The following is a 15619-nucleotide window of genomic DNA, read 5'->3' on the forward strand; positions in this document are numbered from 1 at the left end:
TCATATCAGTACTATTAACTATAGTCACTATGATGTTCATTTACATCCCAGGACTTAAATTTATTTTATAATTGGAAGTTAATGCATTTTGCCCAGTCCCACCTCCAGACTTTGACAATCTGTTCTCTGAATCTATGAGTTTAGGGTTTTTTTTTAAATTAGAAATTATTTTAGATTCCACCTGTAAGTGAGATCATAAAGTATTTGCCTTTTTCTGTCTGATTCATTTCACTTGGCCTAATACCCTCAAGGTCCATCCATGTTATTACAAATGGCAGAATTTTTTTCTATTTTATGTCTGAATAATATTCCATTGTACAAATCTACCACATTTTCCTTGTACATACATCTATCAGTGGACGCTGAAGGTTGCTTCCGTATCTTGGCTATCATAAATAATGCTGCAATAAATATGCAGGTGCAGCTATCTTTTTGAAAAATTTAGCGGTTTTGCTTCTTTTGAACAAATACTCAGATGTGGAATTGCTAAATCATATGGTAGTTCTATTTTTAACTTTTTGAGGACCCTCCATTCTAGTTCCAAAGTGGCTGCACCAATTTACATTCCCATCAGCAGTGCAGGAGGGTTCCCTTTTCTTCACATCCTTGCCAACATTTATTGTTCCTTGTCTTCTTGATAACAGCCATTCTAACAGGTGTGAGGTGATATTTCATTGTAGTTTTGATTCGTAATTCTGATGACTGGCAATGCTCGGTATCTTTTCACGCACTTTTTGCCGATCTGTACACCTTTGGGAAAATATTCAGATCTTCTGTCCATTTTAAAATCACATTGTTTGCTGTTTTCCTTTTAAATTATATGAACTCTTTATATATTTGGATATTAACCCTTTATCAGAAATATGACTGCAAATGTTTTCTCTCATTCAGTAGACTGCCTTTTTTTTTTTTTTTTGGATGATTTTCTTTGCTGTGCGTAAGACTGATGTAGTCCCACCTGTTTATTTTTGCTTTTGTTGCTTTGCTTTTGGTGTCAGATTCAAGAAATCATCACCAAGACTGATGTCAGTGAACTTACTACCTATGTTTTCTTCTAGGAGTTTCATGGTTTCAGGCCTTACATTCAAATCTCTAATCCATTTTGAGTTAACTTTGGTGTATGGTGTAAGACAGTGGTCCAGTTTCATTCTTTTGCATGTGGCTGTCCAGTTTTCCCAGCACCATTTATTGAAGAGACTGTCCCTTCCCCATTGTGTATTCTTGGCCTCTTAATTGACCATATATATGTGAGCTTATTTCTGGGCCCTCTATTCTGTTCCATTGACTTACGTGTCTGTTTTTATGCCAGTTAGTATTACTGATTTGTATGAATGTTTTGATTATTATTGCTTTGTAATACAGTTTGAAATAAGAAAGTGAGGTGTCCCCAGCTTTCTTTCTTCCTCTTTCTGCAGACTGCTTTGGCTATTCTAGGTCTTTTGTAGTTCCATACAACTTTTAAGATTGTTTGCTCTAGTTCTGTAAAAATGCCACTGGAATTTTGAGAAGGATTGCCCTGAATCTGTATATTGTTTTGAGTAGTATGAAGATTTTAATAATATTAATTCTTGTAATCCATGAGCATGAAATATCTTTCTATTTATTTGTGTCTTCAATTTATTTAGTCAGTGTCTCATACTTTTCAGTGTACAGGTCTTTCATCTCCTTGGTTAAATTTATTCCTGGGTATTTTCTTTTTGATGCCATGGTAAATGGGATTATTTTCTTAATTTCTATTTCTGTGAGTTTGCTATTAGTGTATAGAATAACAACTGATTTTTGTATATTGATTTTGTATCATGTGACTTTAATGAATTTGTTTTAGTTCTTAACTGCTTTTTGGTGGAGCTTTTAGAATTTTCTGTATAATATCATGTCATCTGTAAATAGTGACCATCTTACTTTTCCCTTTCTGATTTGGATACCTTTTATTTTTCTAGCCTAGGACGTCCAATACTGTGAATAAAAGCAGTGAGAGTCTCTTTATCTTGTCCCTTATCTTAGAGGAAAAGTCTTTAGTTTTTAATGTTTGAGTATGACATTAGCTATGAGCCTGCCACATGTAGCCTTCATTATGCTGAAGTGTGTGTGTTCACTCTGTACCCACTTTGTTTTCCTTTTTAATCAGAATCAATGTTGAATCTTGTCAAATGCTTTCTGTGCATCTACTGAGAAGATTGTATGATATAAACCTTTTTTAATTGAAGTGTAGTTGATTTACAATGTTAGTCTCAGGTGTACACAAAGTGATTCAGTTATACATATACATATATATGTATTTTTTCTTTTCAGATTCTTTTCCAATATGTTATTATAAGAAATTGAATATAGTTCCCTGTGCTATACAGTAGGCCACTGTTGTTTATCTATTTTATATACAGTAATTGTGTCTGTTAATCCCTAGCCACTAATTTATCCCTCCCGACCCTTTACCCTTTGGTAACCACAGTTTGTTTTCTGTGTCTGTGAGTCTGTGTTGGGTTTGTAAATAGAATTTGTATCTTTCTTTTTTTAGATACCACATGTAAGTGATATCATGATATTTGTCTTTCTCTGTCTGACTTACTTTACTCAGATGGAACTAGAGATTATCATACTATGTTGCTGCAAATGGCATTATTTCATTCTTTTTAATGGATAAATAATATTCCATTGTATATATTTACAACATCTTTATCTAGTCATCTGCCAATGAACATTTAGATTGTTTCTGTACCTTGGCTATTGTAAATAGTGCTGTGAGCACTGGGTGCATGGGTCTTTTCAAATTAGTTTTCTCTGGATATATACCCAGGAATAGGATTGCTGGATCATCTGATAAGTCTATTTTTAGTTTTTTAAGGAACCTCCATACTGTCCTCCATAGTGGCTGCACCAATGTACATTCCCACCAACAATGCAGGAGGGTTCCTTTTTCTCCACATTCTCTCCAGCATTTATTATTTGTAGACTTTAGAATAATGGCCATTCTGACTGGTGAGGTGACACCTCATGGTAGTTGTAGTTTTGATTTCCATTTCTCTAATCATTAGCAATACTGAGCATCTTTTCATGTGCCTGTTGGACACCCTGATGTCTTCAATGGAGAGACGTCTATCCAAGTCTTCTACCCATTTTTGGATTGGATTGTTTGTTTTTTAAAAAATATTAAGCTGTATGAGCTCTTTGTATATTTTGGAAATTAGTCCCTTGTCAGTAGTGTCATTTGCAAATATTTTCTCCCATTCTGTAAGTTGTCTTTTCATTTTGTTTATGGTTTCCTTTGCTGTGCAAAAGCTTTTAGGTTTAATTAGGTCCCATTTGTTTGTTTTTGCTTTTATTTCGTTTAGGAGATGAATCCAAAAAAATATTGCTGAAATTTATGTCAAAGAGTGTTATGCCTGTGTTTTCTTCCAGGTGTTTTACAGTATCTGGTCTTACATTTAGATCTTTAAGCCATTTTGAGTTTTGTTTTGTATATGGTGTTAGAGAATGTTCTAATTTCATTCTTTTACAGGTAGTTGTCCAGTTTTACTAGCATTACTTATTGAAGAGACTGTCTTTTTTCCACTGAGATGATTTTTTGATTTTCAATGTAGTGTAGCACATTGATTTGCATATATTGTATGCAAATCCTTGCATTTCTGGAATAAATCTCACTTGATTATGACGTATGATCTTTTTAATGTACTGTTGAATTCAATTGCTAATATTTTGCTGAGGATTTTATGCATTTGTGTTCATCGGGGATACTGGCCTGTAATTTTTTTCTCTTATGGTGTCCTTATCTGGTTTGGGCATCAGGGTAATGCCGGCCACTTAAAATGAGTTTGGAAGCATTCCCTCTTTTTGTTAACAAGTTTGAGAAGGATTGATACTAATTCTTTAACTATTTGGTAGAATTTACTAGTGAAGCCTTCTGGTCCTGGCCTTTTGTTTGCTGGGGGTGGAGGAGGCGGCTTGATTACTGATTCATTCTCCTTACTAGTATTCAGTTGGCTCAGATGTTTTTTTTCCTGATTCCTTCTTGGTAGGTGGTAGCTTATGTTTCTATGAGTTTTTCCATCTTTTTTAGGTTGTCAAATTTGTTAGTATATAATTATTCATATAAGTCTTTTATGATCCTTTGTATTTCTGTGGTATCAGTTGTAACATCTCTTCATTTTTGATTTTGTTTACGTCCTCTTTGTTTCTTGGTGAGTCTGGCTAAAGGTTTGCTTATCTTTAAGAGAACCAGTTCTTAGTTTCATCTTTTAAATTGTCTTTTTAGTTTTATTTCCACTCTGATCTTTGTTTCCTTTCTTCTACTAATTTTGGGCTTTATGTTCTTGAGGTGTGAGTTAGGAAATAAGAAAGATCTCAAATAAACAACCTGAGGTAGGCATTTATTGCTATGACCTTCCCTCTTAGAATTGCTTTTGCTGCATCCCATATGTTTTGGTATGTTGTATTTTCATTTTCAAATGTCTCAAGGTATTTTCTGATTTCTCTTTTGGTTTTTCTACTCACTGGTTGTTCAGTAGCATGTTGTTTAATCTCTGCATATTAGTGAATTTTCTGGTATTCTTCCTGTAACTGATTTCTCATTTCATACCACTGTGGTGAGAAAAGATATTCAGTATGATTCAATCTCTTTCAATCCTTTAAAATTTATTACGACTTGTTTTGTGACCTAACATGATCTATCCTGGAGAATGTTCCATGTGCACTTGAGAAGATGTGTGCTTTTTTTTTTCTTTTCACTTTTTAAATTTAAGTACAGTTGATTTACAGTGTTTCTGGTGTACAGAAAAGTGATTCAGGTATGCATGTATATACATATATTCTTTTTCAGATTCTTTTCCATTATAGGTTATTACAAGATATTGAATATAGTTCTCTGTACTATACAGTAGGTCCTTGTTGTTACTCTATTTTATATAGAGTAGTGTATGTATGTTAATCCCTCCACTGCTTTCCCCTTTTGTAACCATAAGTTTGTTTCCTATGTCTGTGAATCTATTTCTGTTTTGTGAATATGTTTATTTTTATTATTTTTTAGCTTCCACACATAAGTGGTATCATATGATATGTCTTTGTCTGACTTACTTCACCTAGTATGATAATCTCTGGGTCCATCCATGTTGCTGCAAATGGCATTATTTCATTCTTTTTAAGGATAGGTAATATTCCATTATATATATATGTGTGTGTGTGTGTGTGTATTTATATATATAAAAAAATCAGCGTATTTCTCCATTCATCTGTCAGTGGGCATTTAGGTTGAGAAGGTGTGCATTCTGTTACTTTTTTTTTCTTTTATTTTATACAGTTTTTAAAGGTTACACTCCATTTACAGTTATTACAAAATACTGGCTCTATTCCCCATGTTGCAAGATATATCCTTGTAGCCTACCTTATACCCAATAGTTTGTATCTCCCATTTCCCAAACCCAATACTGTTGCTTTTGGATGGAATGTTTTGTACGTAATCTGTTAAGTCTTTCTGGCCTAACGTGTTCTTTAAGACCAATGTTTCTTTACTGGTTTGTTTGTTTGGATGATTAAGTGTGAAAGTACTCTTGTGTTGCTGTCCATTTCTCCTTTTAGGTCTGTCCGTATTTGCTTTATATATTTAGTGTTCCCATGTTGGGTATGTTCGGAAGTATATTCTCTTGTTAGATTGACCCCTTTATCATTATGTAATGACCTTCTCTGTCTGGTACATCATTTGTTTTATTTTTGTTTTTACATCATTTGTTTTAATGTCTATTTTGTCTGATATAGGTATGGATACTCCAATTTTCATTAGATTTCCATTTGGACAGAATACTTTTTTCTATCCCTTCATGTTCAGCCTGTGTGTCCTTACACCTGAAGTGAGTCCTTGTAGGTAGCATGTAGATTGGATCTTATATATATTTTTAATCCAGCCACTCTGTCTTTCAATTAGAGAAGTTAGTTCATTTAAATTAAAAGTAGTTATTGATAAGTATGTACTTATTTCTATTTTGTTCATTGCTTTCTGGCTGTTTTGTAGTTTTTCTCTGTTCCTTTCTCCTTCTCTTGCTTTCTTCCTTTTGGGTTATGCTTAGATTCTTTTATCTTCTGTGTATCTACTATAGGTTTTGCTTTGTGGATAGCATGAGGCTTACACATAACAACTTGTATTGATAACAGTCTAAGTTGATAACAACTTCAGTTTGATTGCCTTCTAAAGCTCTCCTTTACCATGTTTTATGTTTTTTACTTCATAACCTACATCTTCTTAATCTTGTGTATCCCTCAACTGATTATTGTAGTTAATTATTTTTTTCTACTTTTGTCCTGTAACTTTTACACTAGCTTTGTAAGTGATTATTCTAGTATCTTTTCTGTGTTATTTCCCTTTACCAGGGAGATTTACAGTTTCATCTGTTTTCTTGTTACTATTTAGTGACCTTTGGTTTCAGCTCAAAGTCCCTTTAACATTTCTTATAGGGGTGATGAACTCCTTTAGCTTTTGCTCATTTGGAAAACTTTCAGTTCTGAAGGATAACATTGCTGAGTTGAGTATTTTTGGTTGGCAGTTTTTTTCTTTCAGCCCTTTGAATGTATTGTGCCACTCCCTCCTGGCCTGCAAAGTTCCTGCTGAGAATCTGTTGATAATCTTAGGGGGTTCCCTTGTACAGTAAAACTTTGGAGATAATTGTGGGTTCAGTTTTAAACCACTGTCATAAAGTGAATATTGCAACAAAGTGAGTCACATGAAATGTTTTGGTTTCCCAGTGCATGTGAAAGTTAAGCAGTGTACGATGTACACTGTATTATATGGCAGTATAATATTTTTGCTCTATACTGTACATACTCTATTATGCTGTAGTCTATTAAGTGTGCAATAGCATTATGTCTAAAAATGTACTTAATTTAAAAATACTTTATTGCTAAAGAATGTTAACCATCATCTGAGCCTTCAGAGTCAATCCTTCTGGTGGAAAGTCTTGCCTCAATGTTAATAGCTAATGACTGATCGGGGTGGTGGTTGCTGAAGGTTGGGGTGGCTGTGGCAATTTCTTAAAACAAGACGACAGTGAAGTCTGCTGTATTGAGTGACTCTTCCTTTTATAAATGATTTCTTTGGAGCATGAAATGCTGTTTGGTAGCATTTTATCCACAGTAGAATCCTTTGAAAATTGGAGTCAATCCTCTCAAACCCTGCTTGCTTCTCTTTCAACTAAGTTTATGTAATAGTCTAAATTCTTCACTGTCATTTTGACAATCTTCACCAGTCTATTCTATCTCAAGAAACCTTTTTTGCTCATCCCAAAGAGAGAACTCCTCACCCATTCAAGTTTTATGACGATATTGCAGTTATTTCAGTTGCATCTTTAGGCTTCACCTCTAATTCTAGTTCTCTTGCTGTTTCCACCACATCTGCAGTTGCTTTTTCCACTGAAGTCTCAAACTCCAAGTTATCTTCGGAGGTTGGAATCAACTTCTTCCAAACGTCTGTTAATGCTGCTATCTTGACCTCTTCCCTTGAATCATGAATGTTCTTCCAGAATGATGAATCCTTTCCAGAAGGTTTTCAGCTTACTCTGCCCAGATCCATCAGAGGAATCACTATCTATGGCAGCTATGGCCTTAAAAGAAAGTATTTCTTAAATCATAAGTCTTGAAGGTTGACATGACTCCTTACAGGGGCTGCAGAATGGATGCTGTGTTAGCAGGTATGAAAACAACACTAATCTCATTGTGCATCTCCATCAGAGAGCTCTCGGGTGACCAGGTACATTGTCAGGGAGTAGTAATACTTCAAAAAGAATCTTTTTTTCTTGAGCAGTAGGTCTCAACAATAGGCTTAAAAATATTCAGTAAACCATGTTGTAAATAGATGTGCTGTCATTCAGGGTTTGTTGTACCATTTATAGAGCACAGGCAGAGTAGACTTGGCACAATTCTCCAGAGCCGCAGGATTTAGGGAATGGTAAATAAGCACTGGCTTCAACTTACAGCTGCATTAGCCCCTAACTAGAGAGTCAGCCTGCCCTTTGAAGTGTTGAAGTGAGGCACTGACTTCTCTTCTCTAGCTATCAAAGTCCTAGATGATCATTTTCCAATATAAGGCTGTTTCATCTACCTTGAAAATGTACTGCTTAGTGTAGTCAGTTTCATTAGCTACCTTAGCTAGATCTTCTGGATAACTTGCTGCAGCGTGTTGTGGGGGCTGTTTCTTTCCTTAAACCTCATGAACCAACTTCTGCTGGCTTCAAAGGTTTTTCTGTAGCTTCCTCACCTCTCTCAGCCCTGATGGAACTGAGAGTGAGGGCCTTGCTCTGGATTAGGCTTTGGCTTCAATGAATGTTGTGGCTGGTTTGATCTTCTAAACAGACCACAAAAACTTTTTTCAGATCAGCCATAAGGCTGCTTCACTTTCTTATCATTCATGTGTTGACTGGAGTAGCACTCTAAATTTCCTTCAAGAACTTTTCCTTTACATTCACAACTTGGCTTTCAGCGTACCTCGGCTTTCAATGTGTCTTCCTCACTAAGTTTACGCATTTCTAGCTTTTGACTTAAAGTGAGAGACATGTGACTCTTCCTTTCACTTAAACGCTTAGAGGCCACTGGAGGGTTATTAATTGGCCTAATTTCAATACTGCTGTGTCTCAGGGAATAGGGAGGCCCGAGTAGGAGAGAGACGGGGAAGCAGCGCGTCAGTGGAGCTGTCAGAATACATACAATATTTATCGATTAAATTTACTATCTTATATGGGCGTGATTCATAGCATCCCAAAACAATTATAATAGTAACATCAAGATCACTGATCACCACAACAAATATAATAATAATGAAAAAGTCTGAAATATAGTGAGAATCCCCAAAATGTGACACAGAGCCATGAAGTGAGCAAATGCTGTTGGAAAAATGGCACCAACAGACTTGCTCAATGCAGGATTGCCACAAACTTTCAATTAAAAAACACAGTATCTGCAAAGCACAATAACTTGCAGTGCCATAGAAATTGATACAACATTGTAAACTGACCATGACTCAATTTAAAAAAAAAAGAAAAAAATTGAAGTGCAATCAATTGAGATATGCTAATACGTAACAAGTTGTTTTTCTCTCGCTGCTTTTAATATTCTCTCCTTGTCTTAACTTCGACCCTTTAATTAAAATGTCCTGATGTGGGCCTCTTTGGGTTCCTCTTGTTTGGAACACTATGGGCTTCCTGGATCTGGATGTCTGGGTTTCACCCAGAGATTCTGTCTTAATTGGCCAGTGTCACAGCCTGGTCAAGAGGAGACGTAAAAATTCTCCAGGGGAATCTGAAGCATAATCAAGATTGAGGACCACTGCTGTAAACCTACTCAGTTGGAAAGAGCTATCTGAGCGACACGTCCCCACGCCCGAGACAGCCCAGCTTAGGCTAAGAGCGCCACGCTCACCTACAGTACTTGAGAGGAGTCCCCGAGAACTCACTGCCATCAGACTCAGGCTCAGATCGGTTCTCAAAGTCAGAAATTCGAAACACAGACAAGCTGGCATTCACGTAGCCGACCATACACCTGAAAGAGTAAACACGTTCTATTAGAACTCTGATCACCTCTGCATCCAGTTCACCGAAGGCTCTACTTCCTCGTTCTTGGGGTTGTAGGGCCTTACCCAGCCCTGCCTTGTCACAAGCACTCACAGTGTACTGAAACATCCTGCGTATGTTCAATGAGGACCAAATCATTTCTTTTGTTCTCATCCTTTCTGTGCAGAATCGTCAGGCGGACATCGCTATCCAAGTCCATGCTTTCCCTTTCTCTCTGTGGTGCCCTGTACTTAATTCACAGTTGCCACATAGCTTACACCGGAGTTGGCTGCATGTCTTCTCCTTTGCACTGTAGTGGCTTTTTTGGATCAGAAGAGGTGTCAGATATTTTTGTATCCTAGGACACTCTCAAGCAGTGTAGGAAGACAGTAAATACTGAACTCAATTGATTTGATGAGAGGAAAATTCAAGTGCCAGAGATTCTATCGAGGTCTTGAGAATGGATCAGGAGTAAAACTATGGCCTGAAGCTCCCGGGGTCGCACACCTCTTGAGGACATGGCTCTCATTCTGTGCTGAGGGTCAGCATGTTACTGTACAAAAAACTTGGGCTTTGGGGTCAGATTGTAGCTCTGCTGCTTCCTAGCCATGTAATCTCGGCAAATTATGCAACTCCTTTAAGCAACGAAAGCACCCACCTCATAGGGTCACACGTGTAAAGCAAGTGTGATATAATGCTTAGGCTACAGCAAGATCTTAATAAAGGAGTGGCTATCAGCTCATTTATGTCATGCACCTAGCAGGAGGTCAATAAGTAATTATCAATTGAGTGAATAAATCAAGGCCTTCAAACTCTCCTCATTAACATGTACTGTGTGATCATCAAGTTGCTGAACACCAAACCCAAATGAGGACACAAACATAGCTCTGATTCTGTGTGTTGTCTTGCTCAAGACAATTTACTGGTTTTATTGTGGCCTTAAAAGAAATGAACCAAGCAGAAAGGACCCATTTGTCAAGTCACTCATGGGTGAAACAAAGGGTCAGTGTGAGTGTGTGACATGCCCTACTCCCACTGGCAGGCCTCCCCATCACTCCTTGAAGAGTAATTTGAAATGATTTCCCCCTCATCTGCAAACTGCCTAGAACATGCCATGAGCACAAATCAGGGCCTTGATGAGGGTTAGCTGTCACAGAGAGGGGCCAGTTCTGTGAAATACAGACTACAGCAGGGGCTTCTCAGGAGCTGAGACTTGAAAGAGAAAGGAGAAAGGAGCTCTGGAAACTGGCAAAAAAAACAGGCTCCGCAGGGAAATGGAATATTCATGACTACTCCTACACTCTTCTCTCACAAAGCAGCCCTGAGCTTTACCGAGATTAAAGCTGCTGTCTAATGGCTGCTCAGTTTAAAAAACTCAGTTGAGAACCTGAATTTGAATGAAATACCTGTCTCATGGGCTAAACACCTTATCCTCAAAATAAAGAGGATACACCATTGATCTATTTATTAAGCATGTTCATGTGATGTCAATCATAAATTCAGGTTGAAACTGGTTTTAGTGGGTGTGTACTCCTTCTGGGTGCAAAGCATTCCACACGGAGCTACTACGTACATACATAGTCATGACAAGATGGACGGGATAGCTCAGTGGTAGAGTATTTGCTTAGCATGCACGAGTCCTGGGGTCAATCCCTAGTAGCTCCACTAAAAATATTAAAAAATGAATAAACCTAATTACCATCCTCTCCCCCTCCCCAAATATCTAGTTGTCAGCTGTGTCAGTCCTCTTTCCATAACATTTTCATAACCGGGGAAGAAGGGGAACTGCTAATACTGAACTGTCTAGGCGCTTCTCTAACTCTTTTCACTGTGGGAGAATCTTAGCTTGCCAACATCAAATAGCTAAGACCATCATCAGTTCAAGGGGGATGAGGTTTCCCATGCGCTGTTGTATAACAGCACCCATGGATCGGCTCGGTGGCCTGCTGTTACAGCATAAAGACCGCAGGCAGCAGATTCTGTGTCTGTCACTCAGTTTGCTGGCAGGAGGTCTGTGCACCCTCCCTGTGACACACCACCAGCTCCAAGTGACAGAGGAAAGATGAGGCTACCCTGATGATTAGGGAGAAGTGAGAGGAATGAGGGGGAAAGTCTCAAATGAAGGATTTCCTGTGAATATAAAATAACGATATCAGTTTTCTTAAGGGGCTGGCAGGTGGCCTCTGAAGGCATTTTCAAGAAAGGAGATTCAGAAAATGTCTTATGGAAGGGTTAGCGTTGTTTGAATTAGAATGCATACCTCTTCCACATAACTCCTGAGAAGACCACGTTCATTTAAATCGAGAATTCTGGTTTTAAAACCATTGATTCCTTGTTGCTTCCCACCCTGTACTTTGGGGGAAAAGGATGAACTGGTGATGATTCTATCTGTTTCACGGAGAAGAGCAGAAGCAGAAGTGGATTTTTGAGTTTGCAGATTCCAGACCAAAATCACTGCAGTGTCTTTGAATTTTGCTGCAAATTTTGCTTTTCAGGTTTTAGTCATTGTGATTCAAATAGCATGGGGGTAGGACTGACAGGGTGAAAAGGCAAGAGGAAATTAAGATCTGATTTGTGCATTTAAAGTCAGACTTTAATAGATAGTAAATGACTTTATATATTAATTTATAAACTTACTTATAGGTAATAAATTAGGCTAATGAGATAAGAAGAAGGCGAACTTCTGACTTGTTGCAATGAAAATGTCAGATATGAAAAAGGAAGATTAGACCTCTGTATCATCAGCTTTATCTTAAATACAACTTTGCAACTGGTTATGGTGTTGATCTATTTAATTGTTTTACAGTTTATGTAAATATTTATAGTTCATTAAGATATTTGTGGTTCATGCTGTGAAAATTTGAGCACTGTGATCTTGATCAAGTCTCCAACTTTTTATGATATCACTATTTCAACAGGAAAAACAGCTTAATTTATATCACTAAATGAGGTATATTCCTCACAGTAATTCTAAGGCCTGCATGTGTCCTTGGAGGATGTTCCCAAGCTCTAATCCATGTCTAACAAAGTAGCAATTCCTTCATTGCATTCCTGAGGGTCTGGGATCAAACTGGTTATTTGTGCTTTTTGTTTGCTGATGAAAATTTTAACTCCGATTGTCAGGAAAATGTTACAATACACATCTTTAACTTTACTTCACAATTTCTGTCCTGATGTCTGCCCAGAGGTGATCTTAGTTCTCTAAGCTTTTTTCTAAAGGGCTCCTGGGAGGAGACCCTGAAAGAGGAAGTGACTTCGTTTTGCAAACAATGAACAATCTGATCATGGGCAACTGGAAAACAGAATGTCTTAAGAGCAAAGATGAAAACATTCGAAAAATCCTTGTGTATCCATTGTATGGAGACCATTGTCTCAAACCACAGTATTCCTTTCATGTACAGATCTGGCTGAAAAATGAGAATGTCTTCCCCACTGTGCCACTGAAGACTCGTTTACTGAGCATCTGTGTGAGAAGAGATTAGCTGGAATGCACAGCCAGGAGTAACTGGAGCGTGCTGTCACAGGGACAAGGGGCACGTGACCTGAACTGAACAACCCAGCATGGAGGAGTGAAATTCTCATCAACGGAGAAGCAAGGCGAAGGTGAAAGGTACGGAGGCATGGAGGTAGCCTGGAGTTTTGGAGAAAGGTGGTTGGTTTGGTTGCAGTACTTCTGATTTCAGGTCAATTTAAATTGAAATACGCCGTTTCCACAGCTAGAGTAAATCATAAGTGGGATTTGACTATGACTGCACACACTACTCCAAAAGCCTAGGTCATCTAAAATCTGACAACGCCGCTCCTCTATGAGTTCAGTCATCTCTAAAGCATTTCTAAATTGGAAAAAGAAAAAAACCTGAAAAGGATAATAGAGTAGCTGGCGGGGCAGAAAATAAGATTCATGAAGAAACATACAGAAATATAACTATTTGGAAACAAGAGAACGACCAATGGATTAGAAGATAAAAAATAAGATCTATAAATAGCAAAAGTGGCAGAAGGCTTTTAAGAGAAAGGTTGTTTTAAAAAAAAGGCCCAGAGAGCCCAATAAAACTGAATTAGGGAGGCTATTTAGATAAATTCTAATAACCATAAATACTGTCTTAAATCTAACAGGCTGTCAAAATTCTAAAGGTTTAATTTATTATCAAAAGCACATAAATGTTCCCACTTTATTTTTTCGGTTCCCTCCAGAACAAGACAGGTTTCACCATATTTGAAGTCGGGGAAGAACTGAATTAACTATTGGGATTTAAACCCCAGGGAGTTGACTGTGAGGGGAGCTGGATAACCAGTGATTGGTAGCAGCCCACGGGCTGTGAGTGCAGGGTGGAGAGCCCCGGAAGAGCCTAGGACCTAGCTTCTCACAGCCTCCCACAGTTACTCTGTCTTGTGATCCTGGATTTAACTTCTCTTAATCTCTTTCTGCTCTTCAAAGTGAGGGTAATAATGCATGCCCCACTCCCAGCGTTGTTTTGAGAATCAAATACAAAACAATATTGAACAAAGTTAAGCTTTTTTAGGTTGAGTCAAACAGAGAATGTTAACGACAGTGACAATTAGAAAAGCAGGCAGAGTCCAAGTCTCCAACTCTCTCTTAAAAGGGGCTGGTGCGCTTGCTTAAAGTTGCCAGATCATTAGTGTGTAATGGCCCGATGGTGAGTGTAGTCAAGAATTTTATAGGAGCCTCCTCAAATAGCTGGATTGTAAGCCTTATCACATTCAGTTATCCATGCTTCAGAGCATTTATGTGGGATTAATAATGAAACTGGACCTAGGCTAGGGGTGCATGAATTCAGCTGACTTGATTTGGTGGCACTTTACTCCTTAGGAGCTCATTGAACTACAGTGGCTCTAGAGGATGAATTATTTTGGCTCAGATTAGTTGACCAGGTGGCAGGGCTGGTGGTCTGAATATGCAGTAGCCCAAGTGAGATGGTTTCCGGGGCACTGAAAAGACCTTATGTTCCCAACAGCCATTCCACTTTGACCTAAAGACATTTACATCCCACAATTAGATTATTTTGACATTAGTCAAATAGGGTTTCCCCATCTCCCCCAATTAAAGTATGTTAGGACTTCTTATCTTTTTTTCTAAGGGTGTAGAAATGAAAGCTAGGGGACATGTTACAATTTTTCCCTAGGCTTTATCTGACCGGAAATACAGAGCCGTGGCTTTGTGAATCATTGAGGTGATGCTGCAGAATTGAGCTCTCATGGAACTAAGTTCACCCAGTTTGCCCGTGGTACTATAGACACCGGTCGAGCCAATAGCTGGGAAAGAATCATTCAGTTACTTAGCCTACAAATATTTGTTGAGTACCTTGTGGGTACCTGGCACATGGGTGCCCACTTCCCATGCAAAATTTGCAGAGTCTACATATAATGACACAGGAGGAAATCAGATTATAACTGTCCTCTTACAAATTCATAAAAATGGCATAACTCTGTACTAGATCATGGACCACTTTTTTTTTGCTACACACATTAACTGCTGTTCTCACAGTGGATTCCAGCTAAAACTTGTATGACTGCCCCCCACCCCCACTTAAGGAGATCAGGATGTGTTTTCTTTGGCCGAAAGTCTTATTAAATCATAGTTCCACCTCCCCCACTACAGGCCTTCTTGTCCTGGGCTTGTGTCCCCTGTACTCCGGGGAAGGCTTCTGTCTGAGTGTCCAGCACCACACAATGGCTAGGAAATGGGGAGATTCCATGATGGTTTTATGGCAGACTTACTTTTGCCCAGCTTCTCCTTGGCCCGCACAAGGTCCGTACTTATAAGCGTACACCAGGCGAGGGATAAAGTCAGATGTGATGGCTATGACAAACGCGTTTGTGATAACAGAGAGAATTCCAATGCCTTCAAGAATTCCATACCAAATTCCTATTCAAAGAGAAGTGCTGAATTAATTCCAGACACAACAGGAGAGATAATAAGTAAGAAAACAACTGGGTTAAGTAATTTTCAATAGTCCTTTCATCTTCCCAAACACTGACGCTTGCAACCAGTAGTAAGAATTTGTATTTGCAAACACCTTGGCATTGAAGGGGTTTGTGTGGAAGTGCCAATGCTGATTTAAAAACTTGATCAGGTT

General features: G+C 38.2%; 1 protein-coding gene across 1 annotated transcript in view; it reads right to left on the reverse strand.

Annotated features, from left to right (window-relative positions):
• Positions 1-15619, reverse strand: part of ANO4 (anoctamin 4) — a 309704-nt gene that overhangs the window by 11295 nt on the left and 282790 nt on the right. Inside the window, exons 24-25 of the mRNA XM_032493545.1 lie at positions 15261-15408; positions 9391-9510 (exon numbers count right to left, since the gene is read on the reverse strand). Coding sequence (XP_032349436.1) covers positions 9391-9510; positions 15261-15408 — 268 coding nt within the window. The remainder of the gene's footprint in view (positions 1-9390; positions 9511-15260; positions 15409-15619) is intronic.

Source organism: Camelus ferus, chromosome 12, assembly GCF_009834535.1.
Source record: "Camelus ferus isolate YT-003-E chromosome 12, BCGSAC_Cfer_1.0, whole genome shotgun sequence".
NCBI classification, from domain to species: domain Eukaryota; kingdom Metazoa; phylum Chordata; class Mammalia; order Artiodactyla; family Camelidae; genus Camelus; species Camelus ferus.